Genomic DNA, 14,971 nt, shown 5'->3' on the forward strand with positions numbered 1-14,971 from the left:
TTTCTGTTTCTCAAGAAGGAAGATCTTCAAACGCAACCAGAAAACTTTGTAGGACACGGAATTAAAGGACTCAAAGCTTGCGATGAGCCATGCCTTTATTATTCTGGTCTACAGAGAGCTACGAGCCCTGCAGCAGCCCAAGAGCTGCTCCTCCAGGCACAGGGGGCACGACTGGACCACACAGCAGTGACAAAACCGCATCTCAAGCATTCCCAGTGCCTTCCCATCCCAGGCAAACGAGAGCAGATGGCTGAAGCACAAAAATCTGGGTCGCCTACCCAAAATTCAGCTGCAGCATGAGGAATCCCTGCGGAGGCGCTGGGAAGGGATGCAGGCAGAGCCCTGCCCATCTCACGGCCTCACCGGGTACCGATGTGAGGACAGAGCACAGCCCACGCCCAGGGCAGCACACAGCTTGCTCCCAGCATCCTGAAGGCCATGCCACGTCGGGCTCACCAGCAGCAGGGAAATGCTTTCTTCACGTGGATTCTCAGTTCAGCATTGTCCTGGCTGCTAACTGCAGCTGTGCTGCACTCGTGCTGCCACCCTGCAAAGCACAGCTCGTTGCAGCTGAGCAGCCTCCAGCTGGCCTTTGTGGCACCTGCCACAGGCATCTTTTCAAGGCTCGAGGCTTTTCCTTCAGTCCTGCTTCCAAGCAACAAGGAGCTCTGGGCAGTTGTGTCCGACACACCGCATCTCTTGCAAAACAAGTGTGCAGGTTTGTGTCACACTCAGCACCTGAGGTGCCCAGCCAGAGCCAGGCAGGCAGCTTGCTGAGAAGGAGCAGCGTGGGCTTCCTGCAGAGCTTCTGAGTGCAAATACGTACTTGCTTTGGTCCCTTTTGCTCCACAGGGTTTCCTCTCACTAATCCATTTGCACATTTCTACTCTTTATTGTTGTTGCTGAATTTTGGCCTTTCGTTTTCCACTGCCTAAATAAGTTTCATGTAAATACAGCTTTAGAATACACAATAATTTCATCTTTCATAACTCCCCAAAACAGTTCTTCAAAAAAGTATGCATACAAAAATATTTACCAACTATAACGTGGAAAAAATATATTTGGCTTGCAGAACAGCACGGGTTCACTGACCCAGGAAGGTCCCACCGGGATGCACAGGCTCATCCTCCTCCCAGCTGAAGCCCTTCGGCTGAGCTGAGCAGGGCCCCTGGGAACAAGCTGACCTCCTCCCATGCGCACACACAGAGTGCTCCCTGCAGATTAAAGACACCATTTCTGGGGATCAAGTTGCTGCCATTTCTGCTGTGGGTTCTTATGGAATGGGTTTGTCAACATGTTTTAAGAGATGCTTTACTCCTGGATGGAGACAAATGCGTGCTTGGGTCTGCGTGGCCAACAGTCAACCTTTGATATATATATATATATGTGTGTATAAATTATATGAAGAAGGCCCCACATTGAAAATTAGGTCAAGAAGTAGAATTTCTTCCTACTAAAATCCTGTCACTCAAACACAGGGTCAGGTACCCAACCTCAAACAGGAGAGCTCCAGAAAGAAGTTAGGAGAGAGAAAAACAGAGTACATATCTACACTTACAAAGCCATAAAAAGCATCAGACTGAGGCGTGAGGGCTTAACAGCTGTTCTCTGCGGTCTCTTGCACCTCAGCAGCAGTCATCTGAAACTGAGGCACATATGGCACAATGGCTTTAATGCTGCTCTGGACAAACGCATTTAAATGAGGAGGTGTATCATGAAGAAACCCCACACCCCTGAGTAGACCAGCTGTACGGAAATGGCACACCAGTCTGGAGCTTTCTGTTAGAAAAATGTTACTTTCTCTTTTCTCCAATGACGTTATCCCAAGGTAGCAGAGACCTCTCTCAGGACTACCTCTGTCTGTGAAAGCATCATCCTGATCCAAAGGCTCTGAAAATCCCTCTGAAGAGATAAGGGACAGGGTCTCGCAGGGCCGGCTGCCAGGCTGCTCAGGCAGCAGGAGGAATGCCTCGTTTCCCAGCTCCCAGGAAGCAGCTGCAGCCCCGGAGCGCTCAGTGCGGACACACCCAGCGAAGCGACTTGTGGGATTCTGTCCGTGCAGCCCGCCCGATCCACAGTCAGCGATAACGGCGTACTTACTGCTGGCCTGACTTGTTTCTGCGGTGGTCGGGCCACTGGGGGAGCTCTCTGAGAAGCTGTGACTGCTGAAATGGCTGCAGGGACACGCAGAGCCGTGCCCGGAGTCTTCCGTTCTTGACGTGGAATCGATTACTAAGAAATCTTGCATGTCTTCTTTTTTCAAAGCTTTAGTTACACTGATGTCCTCCAGCACTATTTCTGGCTCCAGAAGTGGCTCAAATGACATTGCTTCAGGGTGCTTGACAAAAAGGTGCTCAAAAGTTTCAGGCTAGAAGAAAAGACAATTTAATGCTCATCTGCTATTTAACAGCTCTATTTCAGCATGAAGCTGCGACTTCAGGAATCACACACAAAATTCCCACAGCTTGGGTTAAGAGCATATCAATGACAGTCCTCTAAAACACATCTCCTCCATCTCCTCCTTCCTTCTGCCCGGGTGTTGGTGAGACTGAAGGGAAGGCCGAGGCGTGGCATGCTGCTGCTCAGAGCAGCACCCGGTGCTGCAGCACACAGCGGCCTCTGAGGCTGAGACACAGCAGCACAGTGCTCCTGTTTGTTTCAGCATTAATAAAGGCACTCAAGTGCTTTGTAAGATAAAGGTCTTATTGCCTTAGAGTTTCTTGACTTTTAATTTATTTAAACAAACAGTCTTTAATCCTGGACTTGACAACTAAAATAACTCCTGGATTATTTAGGGTCAAATGTGGGCTTTCTGCAGTGTTCTGAGAGCATTCCCATCTGAGTAACAGCTGTATGCCTGAACTGCACGAAGAGAAACATTTATTTTGGAGGAATGTACGCTTCCCTACTACCTTAATATACACACACATAAAATATACAGCAGCACAAATGGAACAAAACAGGAACTTCTAGCTACAAAGGAGAAGTCACTTGAGGAAAAAAATATACTTCCTGAGGAATTCGTGACAAAACAAACAAAGAAAAACAGATTTTGTGTGCATTACCAAACCATATTTTATAGCAGGAAAGCTGCCAACACAACTAGGAACGTGTCAAAACACTCAGACTGCCATGTGACAGACCACAGCACACCAACCTGCATGGCAAGGGCTGCTGCCTCGGAGCTGCACAAGTGGCTGTGCCAGCAGTGCCTGCCTGCAGCAGCACGCTCCTCCTGCTACACCTGCCCTGAGCAAGAAGTCCAGTCCAGGAGCACCAAAGAGCAATGTCCTGGGTTGAATATGCAGAGTAATGATCTGAGGTTGACTGAAGGACTTGGTACTGGTATGTTCTGAGACAAGACAACAGCTCTACATCAAATGCCTTCAGAATGACACCAGAACGGTCCAGTAGTGGCACATGGGCTATTTAAGTAGTCACTGGTTACTGCAGCTAAGCAGGAACAGCACCCTGTACTGTGCTCTGCTTTCTCTAGAGGAAGTTGCATGCACACACCCAAGAGCAGAATTAGGCCCTGACCACACTGCTGCAAGGGACTTTCAGCCTCAGATATCATGGAATGAGCAGGAGAGGACGATCATCTGAGGACAGGCACCGTGCAGTTAACTCAAAGTGATATTTCCCAGTCGGACCGGTACACAGAGCGAGGGAGACATGCTTTGTGCTGCAGAACCAGCTGCCAAAAATTGTGTCAGATGTCAGCTTCTTTTATACTTGCATGCATCATTTCCTTCCCGTTAATTACAGAGCAAGGGATATGAATATGAAGCAGTATCTCCAGGCATGACTTCACCCTCCTAGTTAAAACATCACCAGCTTCAGTGTGCTCATTTCAGCTCCACCCGTCAGTAAGGTGAATCATTTCCAACGCACCAGATCCAATGTGCAAATGCCACACACCTCTGCAATCTGGGATAACAAGGGCTGCCACAAGCTCCTCTTGTTAGAAATGAAAAGATTAAACAGACAGAATGCAGGTGTGCTGGTGCAACTGATACTCATGGCACTCTGCAGTTGCTTTCTCGCGGAGTCCACCCCTTACCAGGATGCAGCCACATCACACTGCTCTGGGATTTAATGCAATGAAAACACACAGCTCTGCAGAGCAAGGCAGAGGCACAGGGACTGCTGCCACGAGGCTGGAGAATGCCCTCTGCATCCCCCCCAGCAGAATGAACCCCAAAAGCTTTGCTTCACATTCAAACATACAGTGTGGTATATCAGAGAAGTATTTTACTACATTAAAAAGCTACAAAAAGTAATGTTAAAATTAAGGTGCAATGCCAAAAGCACGTTGCATCAGGCAGAAACTGCTCTACCACCACCCAAACCAGACTGTGCTTGGGGATTTCCACTTGCTTGTTTGTAACATTAGAGATGATTCAGACATCTGCATTGATACAGCTGCGTGTTCAAATGGTAACAAATGAAGCAGCCACATAAATAGCATGTGTTCTGGAACCTTCAGGAAAAAAATCCATCAAGTGAAAAACAACCAAGACACAACACGCATACAATATCTGCTCTCTCCGAGTTGCTGCTGCACCCAGGGGCACATAAAAACCTCTGAAGATCTTCACAGGAGAAGCTTGTACTTGTGCAGAAACAAGATCTGATCACCGTGATGTGCCCAGAGTCAGCAGAAGCTCCCAAGCTAGCTCTCAGTGAGAACAAACAAATAATCAATCAGAAAAATAACCCGCATTTGCACGTGAAGGAGTCAGTAAGTAGGCCCTGCTCCCATGGCTGCAGCCCGGGAAGCCCTGTGACAGTCACAGCCACAGCGTTCAACAAAACACTGCAATTAAAGGAACTGTTTCTGCCTACACAAGTGACAAGCCATGTTCTGCTCTGTAACATGGCATCTACTCCTAATTTGTGCAAGGGGGGTTTAGATTTCTGACAGAGCTACTTCTAGGATTCATCGTAATTAAGCCATCATAAGGCATCAGCATTTCCTGTCTTCTGAATACAAACAGAAAAACCTTCTAACTGCAGAAAGCCTGGGAGCTGGCCCAAGGGTTCAGGCAGTGACCATGATTGGGCTTCAAAGAATGTCCATCCTGGTTGAAATAAAACATGAGAAAAGAAACCTTCCCTGGGAACACAAATTAAACACCTGAAAGAAATCTTCCACTACTAGGTGCTCTTTCTTTTGGAAATAATAGGCCTAATTTAGATCATTGTCTCAACAATTGTACACTGTCAGCTCCCAGGACCATGAGAAACTTCATTTCCTGGTGCAAATGGGCTTTGTCCGTGGAAAGGCTCTCCCTGGTCCCAACTCATACACCACAGCTCTTAGAATCATAGAATCACAGGGGTTGGAAGGGACCTCCAGAGATGCATCGAGTCCAACCCCTCTGCCAAAGCAGGTTCCCTACACCAGCTCTTGACTCACACGCTAAATGGAGAGGCACTCACCAAGGCACAACGCCCATGGGACACGTTTGGATTCTACAGCTGATGTGATACATTAAGAGATGCTGGTCTCTGGTCCTGGCACATCTGAGCATGCTGCCCTTCTACAGCTGAAAGAACTGCTGTATCGCCAACTTCCGAGGCTGCAGGTGCTTGGTTCATAACCCAGGCAGGCTCCAGTCTGACCAGCACACCCCGAGCTCAGCGCTGGGGACAGCAGCACCAGGGAAACACATACCTGCTGAAAATCAACTCCCTGTGCCCACGAGCAGTTCTTGGGGTTCGGAACATCTTCCCACAGCATTTTCTTCATTCTGAAAGATGAGGTCAGTTCTGGAGTTAGTACTGCACTCATCTGTTCTGTATCACTGTTACCCACCTTTGCTATGTCAGAAAAGGAGTACGTGACATTTTATTTATTGAGAACGCTATGACCACAAAACAATCATTTGGGATATTCTAGAAGGTCAAAGCCAAATAGAACAATTAAGAAGTGCCACAGCAGCTGGCAGTCTCATGAATTATGAAATGTACAGGCAGTCTTTGCTGAAACAGACCCCAACCTACCCTCCATAAAACACAGATGGATTCTTTTTGGAATTGGTTTTTCCTTCAGACCTTTATTTGTAAGGACATTTAAATCCGAGGCACAGAGTGCTTTAGAAATTCAAAGCACCTCCCACCCATCACCTTGCCCACAAAATACTGCAGAAGTAAGCAGTGTGAGATCCAGACCGACGTGGTGTTTCCCACTAGGAAAGGGCATCAGCTCTGGAAGGGCATTAGTCTGCCTCTGACAAGGTAATGGCATTTAAACCCTTGGTGCAACATTTCAGAGCCTGCTGCCTCTCAGTGCACCTCAGAAACAAAAATGATAAAAGCAATGCCAGCTTTCCTCAGAAAGACGCTGCCCAGCAGCAGAGCAGACAGACAGCAAAGCTGCACTGCCTTCCAAAGGCCCTCCAGGATTTCATGGGGATGAACTTACCTTCGGTGCGAAGCCAGCGCTCCAAGCAACAACACGGAGGTTGAAATAACTATTGGCAGAACCATATGGAGGCTAGGACTGGTCTGATTCACATATCCATCTGGAAATGAAAGGAATGTAGGTAACAGTGCAATAAAATAATCTGTACAAGTTTATAAAACAGAAACGGCAACAACTTACATAAACAGTTGAAGAAACAACCTAAGCCAAAGATAAGTTTTATCACACATCAACCAGCGTTCACCTTGGGAGCAAACAGACAAAAAGGAAGGAATTACTCCAAATAATGAGGTGACTCCTCCGTCTCAGAGGGAGGGCCCCACTGCCCCTTGCTATTGGAAATGAAACCAGAGCACGTAAGGGAACAGCCCATACCTGGAAAATTGAGAACCTAGGATCTCGGCTATCCAGGTAGCTGTATGGAAATACAGTTGCTTCACTCAATTCACTCTACAAAGAGTTTTCACATTAAAGGAACTGAAACTCAAAGTGCTGTTTTTAGATGATACAGACTTTGACTTTTACTAACAAGCTCCTATTTAATAAGCAACACGGAGAGAGATGCTGTATTCACCTTTGGTGAACTGATCCGTCACTCCAGATTTGCCAACTCCTCCAGCAAACACGGGGTACAGGCTGAACCGGTACTTCTCAATCAGAATAAAGTGATCTGGAAGGAAGAAGCCAGGCTTCTGAATCCAGGCTACTACCCTGCTGTGAAACAAGGGCCTCCAGAGAGGTCACGCATCACAGTTCAGACCAGGCCACAGAGGGGAATGAGGAAAACAACATTTATAGGTATGCACTTTAATATCAAAAAGATTAAAACTATTTATCTTCACTGCATAACCTTGCTTTATTTCCCCCCTCATGGAATTAACACTTCTTTGCAACTACTATAAACATTTCTAAGATTAAAGCAAATAATGCAGATGGAATTAACACCTTAACTTATGTAACCAGCTGGTACGAACAGTATTCCAGAACTAACTCTGTTCTATTGCCAAAAAATGAACACAGATCTGAACATCATTCTTCATCGATCTCAATGAAGAATGCAGCAGGCAGGCCTCTAGTGATAATCAAGAACTGTTCCACTGCTCCTTACCACAAAATCAGAAACAGAGAAATGGGAAGAAAGGAATCTGAGAGCTCAGGAACACATTTTCCTATTCCATAGCAATTAACATCGTGCATTACATTTGCAGGTACTCACTCACCATAAATATAGTATTTACTAATATTCGGAGGAACTCGCACCCATTTCATCTCCTCTTCCTTGTTAAGGTTTCTCCACTCAATAGTGAAAGATGTTATCGTGTATATTTGAGGCAAAAGCGTCCAAGTCAAAATCACACAAGTGCTGTTCACTGGGTAAGCAATGAGAGACTGCACTGCATTCACTGCCAAAGCAAGGACAGAAGAGCTGAGAGAGACACGAGCTCGGACACAGGGAAGAACTGGCTGAGCAGGAGGTGAGCACTGCAGCACACATGCACACCAATGACCGCTGCAGTTTAAGAGCTTCATTTCAGTTTTTATCGTTACACAGCACAGCACGATCCACTGTTCACATAAGCAAATGTATTTCTCCTTAAGCCAGTGAAGCTCTGGTCTACACCAACTAGTCCCAAGCACTAAACAGACCAAGCTTCTCACCAAACAAATGCCCACGTTGTCATGTGTACCTCTTTAATCATCACTCCTTAGCTAAGAAATAATCAACAGACGGACCTTAGCTAGCAAAACATACACTGAGAGTCTGCAAGCTAAATCCTATCTAATCCCCCTAAATAACACAGCCAGGCCATAATCCAGGCAGGCCAACGCTTCCCACTTCATCTGCTACCAACTACACGTTTCCACCCTTACATACCAGAAAGAATTTGACCCATAAAAACACTTCTGAAGTGGCATTACTGTGGCAAGGGTCTATGAATGCACTGCAGAAGTGTTCCCCACAGCACACGTTTGCTTACGAATGCTACATAATTTAAAATTTCATTTATCAATAGTCTTCGTTTCATTAATCAAGCAGAGCTGAGAGGGCAGCTCAGGAGAGAGGGCTGCACCTCTGCCAGCTGTGTGTGCTGGCAGCCCGACAGGTGAGCAGCTGGGGAAACAAGACCACATTTTGTTCTGGAAACAAGAAAACATTCCCCAGCAAAAGTGCTGGGTGTCCCCCAGACAAAGCAGATGCACCATCAGTTCCACAGCACAATCTCATTTTTATTTGGTTGATTACTTTCTGTTATGGTACTGGAGGAGAGACGTCCCAGGTAGGATTTTCAGGTGATGGAATTTCCATTTCTCAAACAGCTTTACTGGCACGATGCAGAAGCTGTTTCCTACTCATAGCTGAACAAAACATGTTTCTCTTTTTTTTTTCCCAACAAAGGGAATTTCATTACAAAGAAAGCTTTCCTAAAAGCATCACAAGGATTCCTACCATATTTCACATCTCAAAACGGTAACCAACACGTTCTTACCTGTGCTCATTTGTTGTGACAGAGTCAAATTAAAATTAACTGAAGAAGCTCCAATTGAATTCACAGCTAAAACTGTAACTGTGTGTGTGCGTTCGGTCCACAGAAATGAGCAGGTGGTGCCACTGTCCACATGTTCTGACCACGAGGTGTTTTCTGACGTCTGATGCTTCACAACATAGTGGCTCACACTGCACAGTGAGTGACTCTTCATCAGTGGCTGTGGCAAACACTGACATTAATCAATTTCCCAGACTTTGGTTTCAAAATAAAACATTTGAGCAGAAGTGTCAGCGTCACAGTTTTAAGAAAACGTGACCCAAGAAAGATACTTTATACACTGCTTCCTGAAGCAAAGACACCACAGTCCATTCAGAAACTGACTTCCTCTCTTTCTGAAAGCTGGTACCCCTCCCTGATGTCTCCCCAGTGAAAGGGGACACGAGGAAACACAAAGTTTCAAACTCCTACAAAACTTCGCTGGTTTACATTAGTATTTTTTTCAGGATTGAAAAACAACCAAAAAAAAACCCCAGAACAGATGATTATTTTCACACTCAACATCGCTGCAAGGACAAACAGGAGTGGCCAGTCACTGCTGTACTTCTTTCCTCTATCCTGCTTTAACCTTTGAAGATGGCTCTGCCAAGTCTACATGCAGTTGCAGCGGTGTTTGTACAGGCAGCTGTCTAGGAGTCAGTGGCACATTCTGCTCAGAGATCTCGGTTAGCAGAACTTGGCAGCCAAAAACTGCATCTCTCATTCCCTTACAGTCTTTGATTCCATGTTACCCTTTTTTTTTTGTGCAAGTATTAGAACAAATTGCTTGTTAAATCTGCTTCACACCATCTGTATAATTAACAGTGACTGCGGGCTGCCATGAACACACAACACAGCGCTGCCTGCACAGGGAAGCACGCACTACCACACTCCCAGCTGGGTAATTCTAGCAGTGCTTTTGGATCATACCTTTTCCAAAGTGAAGGATCAAAACATAACCATTCTCACCTTCCACAGGAGCGTAACATTCTTCTGCCCCGCTGTCGGATCCTCAGTGATAACTCTCCAAAACTCAGGGCCATGTAAGGGAGCTGCATCATTAGTTTAGAAAGAAAAATGTCACAACTCAGCCTGAAACCAGACAAACCACCAGAGCACACCCTGAAAGCACATCTACCTTGGATGTCCTTTACTGCTGCATAGGCTGATCTGCTCCAGTTGCTCCAGTAACCTAAGTCATCCAGTGCTCTGCAGCGCATCTGAACAACATATTCAACACAAAGCTGAACTTCTATCACAGCTGATCTTGTTGGTACACTTAGAACTTCATACAGCTGTAACAGAAGTCAAAATACTGAGAGTAAGAACTAAAGGTTGTTTTGGCATCTGTGACAACCAAAACTCTTACAAGAGAGAGGGCTGCTCAGTAACATTCCCTTGCTAGATAATGCAAACACTCAGAACTCTGATTCACTGCATACAACAGGCTCCATCAGTACCTGCTAACTGACAGGCTAAATGACAGCACTGCAACAATTCATGCTTTGCTCTGGATTGAAAAAGACAGTACCTCCCATGTGAGTTCTTCCCTGTTCACTGCATACCGAATCTGAAACTTCAGATCATCACTTGAAAACACAGGGTTTGTCCAGCTCACGTTCAGCAGCCCATCAGTTCTGGTGATCTCTGCTTTAATGTCAGAGGGAGGAAGTGGCTTCACTGGAAAATACGAAGAAAAATAAAAAGACTGTAACATCACCACATATTTGTCATCCAAACAAGTCATCGTGGCATGCATTCCTCCTTCCAAGGGCAGCAGGTAACGTCACAGCCTCTACTCCAAGTGCACTGGACTAGCACAGCAACTCCCCAGTGCAGGCTGGGCCGCTATTCGCTGCAGGCAGAGGGCTTCTGGTTGAGAAAGAGGAAATCAATTCCAGTTCTGACCCAAATTAAAATCATCAAAAATCTTAAGTTGATATACCAAAATTTCTTATGACATAAACATTGCGTTTTTAAAACCCATGTGGAAGTTTCAGTAGGTTTCACTCGAATTTAAACTATGCCATCTTCAGCACCCGCCTGGTGCAAGCAGCAGATGCAGCCTGACACTAACAGGGCACACCAGTGTCACAAGGGGAGGCTCACAAAGCCCACAAAGGCAGATCCTATAAAGCACAGGGACAGTGTGGGCTTATGCAAAGATTAATGGAGATATTAAGCAAAGTTCTTATTTTACAGAAAAGTTCACCAAGATTGAGCTTCTCCAGCAGACTGAGCATCAGTGTCAGAAAGCCCCAGCTGGTTAACAAAGTCAAGTCAGAATAAATTTGTTTTGACCAGTGAGAAGGTGGGAGAAAAAAAACAAATAAATGAGAAAAACTTGACATACATTTTAAATTCTGGGCAAGGTTGGAACGAGCAGGTTTTGTTTTGCTATGATACAAAGCATCTTTCATCCAGTGAAGGTCAGTTCTGTTGGCTGCTTTGTCCCTGAAGGGATGACTTGAATGAGCTGTACTCCTGAACACCTGTGGGCTGCATTCCTCATGGGGAGCACTGTACAAAGCCACTTTCCCCTGAACTGGGCCTGCCAAACACTGCCCAGCACAGAAGCCACTGATACAAACTGACAGTGCAGCTTCCACTCAGGCAAGAGCCAGGTTGGAGTTTGTTTGGCAAATTTTTTAAGCAGCAAAGGAGCAGAATCTCCACTCACCATCCCTTACACCACCCTTATTTTTGATGCCCAGGAATGACAAATAATTCTCTTTAAACTGGTTATAAGCAGGACTGAAAAACACAAGGACAAAGTAGCAATGATAATGAAATGCTAAATCCCATACCCTAGTTAGCTATAATGCACTGAACTTATTTCCTTCACGTGCAAGTTCATTTTTGCTCACTCTAATTAAAATCTGAAATGCAAGGCATAGTTTGGTTTATTTTATGTTCCCTAGGTGCATGCACCTTTCCACTCCCATAACATATGTACTCTATTCTGCTTTATTTCATGCAGGACTTCGTGGTCTATCTCAAGTACAGAAAGAACCAGCTATTGCAAACACTAGCTGAATCTGGGTGGAAAGCTGACACTTCCTCTCTGTCGATGGATGGAGAACATTTTTTTGCAGAAGTCACCCGAAGCCAAAGCTGCAGTGTGTTCCCTCTGCATATGTTCTCATTTGTGTCCAAAGCAATACAGAGTCCAATGAATGCTCTGAGTCATGGACCCAGTAACAAGACTCGCTTCACACGTTTTGCAGTGTTTGAAAACATTCAAACACTGTTTCTGCCTCTATCTTTTACACAAATTTAAGTGCCTATGTGTCACAAAACAAACTTTCCAAAAAACATGCAAGAACATAAACGGTTCCTATGATTTTAAACAGGAATGTGCAAGCATGTAAGCAATGTGTATGCTGCCTCAAAGCATAACCTTCAGAGAAACACAGCATGGCTGAGGCTCGGGGCCCTCTAGGTGCATCTGGTCCAACCCCCTCCCCAGCAGAGCCCCCAGAGCTGTGCCCAGCCCCACATCCACGTGGGGTTGGAGATGAGAAGTCTCCCCAGTCTCTGGTCCCTGTGCCAGCTTTTTGGCACTTCCCAGCACAGAGTGCTGTGTGGCGGGCTCAGGGAGCTCCTGGGCTCCAGTCTGTGCCTAGTGCCTCTGGGCCTACGCTGGGCATCAATGCCTGAAGCCTGGCTCTGTTCTCCCTGCACACCCCTTCAGGTGAGTATGGACATTGCATCCCTCAAAGCCTCCCCTTCTCCGGGCTCAGCAGTCCCTCTCAGTCACTTCTCAGAAAAGAGATCAGAAACAAGTAGCTGATCAAGAATCTTAAAAATCACACTGCCTTTTAAAAAACATTTTTTTTCCTTCTTGTGGATGACTTTGCAAACCACTCAAGGATAAACATACAAACATAAGTGTTTCATTTTATAGGTACTTGCTACAGTTATAGTCTACTCCTGTGCCAAGCAAAATCTATGGAAATAACATTTAATCCAAAGCTTTTTTAGAAGATGACACTGAAGTTCTTATGTTTGTATGTTCTTTCCACAATATAATTTATTTAAAATGCTATGAAGTACTTTACCTATACCATATAAGGCCTGAAATCCAAGGTCACAAGTGAAGAAAGACGTGCAGAACTCTAGACTTACCCACATCTGCTGGAACGACACAAGTCGGTGGGGATTCAAGTGTTCCCAGCGAGTGCTTAAACTCAATCCACATGGTATATCCAGATAAAAGAAAAACAGGCTGAAATGTGCACTCGTAAGAATGATTCCTCTGTAAATGGCATTCTTTCACCTCTGATTCTGGAGGAGTACTTGGAAAGTTAGAACAATAAATTTTGCTCCTTAAAAGAGAAAAAAACATTCAGTTAATACACTGCAACAATAAGCTGCTCATGGCATCAGTCATATAGGAGGTAATTAAAACAAATGTTATCACTGGAACTGTGAGAAGGTTTTGTTGTTTTTTTTTTCAATGATTATTTGGACAGATATTGAACTTAAGTCTGCATTGAACAGATAAATAACACTGTAGGGTTATGCTTTAAAGCTCTGGCTCTTAGGCTGGATGAAAAGTAGGACATGGAAAGCTCATCCCAGTGCAAAATCTTTTGATAACAGACTAACAGCAGGAAGATAGAGCTACAGAAAGAGCAACCACTTCCAAACACTTATAAATCATGTTACTTTAGAGGTATGTCTTAGCAAGGTAGCCAGGAATATGACCTGCCAAACACCAACTGATGTCCAGAGCACAGGAGCCCAATCAGATATGTACAGTTAAGTCTCCAGGAGACTGAAATCCCATACGAGTATTAATTCTGGAGGGTGCTATCAAGATCCCACAGGCAGTCAGCATCACAGCTGGCAAAAGAAGACAGGAGACCTGGGCTCTGGACCAAATGGCAATGTCTTAAGGGAGGTGGGAAGGACAGGCTCCAAATTCCTCCTAAGCTTCTGCACAGCTCAGACTTGTAGTGAGTGGCCAGATAGGGTATTCAGTATTCAGCTGGACCACAAAAGTTAGGCTTAGCTGGATCCTTCCTCTTCCTGTCAACACAGCTAATACTGATTAAACAGTTGTCTGGTGTTTAGAAGGTTTAGCTTAGTGTTCTGTTTTTCTAGGATGAACAGTTCTGTGCTGTTACTGTTGGCAGCACTGACTGTAGAGACGTAATAACGAGCCAATGAAAACAAAACACCAACACGCAAAGCTATGGCACCACACCAGTGTGCAGCAAGGGATTTCAGCTCTCAAATGTAATCACATCGATATGAAGAATAGCTGTGTGCTCCTGGAAAACTTGACAGGTCTGATGCCAGTGCAACAAACCTCATTCCTAACCTTCATCCTGAGGACTTGCCTGTGTCTAAGCAAACTTCAGCAACTCTGCTGTGTGTGCAGTTCCCCACTGAAATCAAGCTTGGGCAATTAAAAACAACTGCATATTTTATTATGTTTCAGGCTTGTAAACGCTCATTTTGTATTTTTCTTCAGCATCACTTGCATGACATTCTCTTACATATTGTGGTGTTCTCATAACTCAAAAGCCTTAGAAGTCTTATACAGAAACATTTTAGTAATTATTACATTCACACACATTCCCCATGACACTTTCTGTTAAAGCTCTTTCAGTCTGTAGCATTAACAGAGCAAGCACACATATAAATTAAAAAAATTGCTAAACCTGAACAGTGAAAAAGTGGGAATAAAAACATGGCATGAGCAGCACTGTGCTTACTTCAGTCTCCCTGCCCAGCACAACACTAATTACACTCACACTTCTGAAGCCAGTCAAAAGAAAAGCTACCTCAGCTGTCAGTTAGTCACCAATCCTGCCCTAGAAGTTTCCACGTGAAATCTCAAGCATTCAGCAATTGCTTCAGTCCATAAAACCCTGAGAAATATTCATCTCAGTGCAGCAGTAGTTCAGAAATTAAATCCACCTTCACTAGGAAAAACTAAGACTAACTAAAAAGTTAGCTTTCCAAAGGATCAGGCTCCCAGGGCTTGCAAAACCTTTACGTATCT

General features: G+C 45.0%; 1 protein-coding gene across 1 annotated transcript in view; it reads right to left on the reverse strand.

Annotated features, from left to right (window-relative positions):
* Positions 1 to 1,419: 1,419 nt before the first annotated feature.
* LEPR (leptin receptor) overlaps positions 1,420 to 14,971 on the reverse strand; it is a 46,657-nt gene continuing 33,105 nt past the window's right edge. Inside the window, exons 10-19 of the mRNA XM_065737293.1 lie at positions 13,084 to 13,283; positions 10,487 to 10,635; positions 10,094 to 10,250; positions 9,925 to 10,007; positions 8,920 to 9,136; positions 7,651 to 7,833; positions 7,005 to 7,100; positions 6,444 to 6,530; positions 5,681 to 5,772; positions 1,420 to 2,368 (exon numbers count right to left, since the gene is read on the reverse strand). Of these exons, the coding sequence (XP_065593365.1) occupies positions 1,595 to 2,368; positions 5,681 to 5,772; positions 6,444 to 6,530; positions 7,005 to 7,100; positions 7,651 to 7,833; positions 8,920 to 9,136; positions 9,925 to 10,007; positions 10,094 to 10,250; positions 10,487 to 10,635; positions 13,084 to 13,283 (2,038 nt within the window). The 3' untranslated portion in view covers positions 1,420 to 1,594. The remainder of the gene's footprint in view (positions 2,369 to 5,680; positions 5,773 to 6,443; positions 6,531 to 7,004; positions 7,101 to 7,650; positions 7,834 to 8,919; positions 9,137 to 9,924; positions 10,008 to 10,093; positions 10,251 to 10,486; positions 10,636 to 13,083; positions 13,284 to 14,971) is intronic.

Source organism: Cyrtonyx montezumae, unplaced genomic scaffold (assembly GCF_038088225.1).
Source record: "Cyrtonyx montezumae isolate F1298 unplaced genomic scaffold, pur_monq_1.0 scaffold_1, whole genome shotgun sequence".
NCBI lineage: Eukaryota > Metazoa > Chordata > Aves > Galliformes > Odontophoridae > Cyrtonyx > Cyrtonyx montezumae.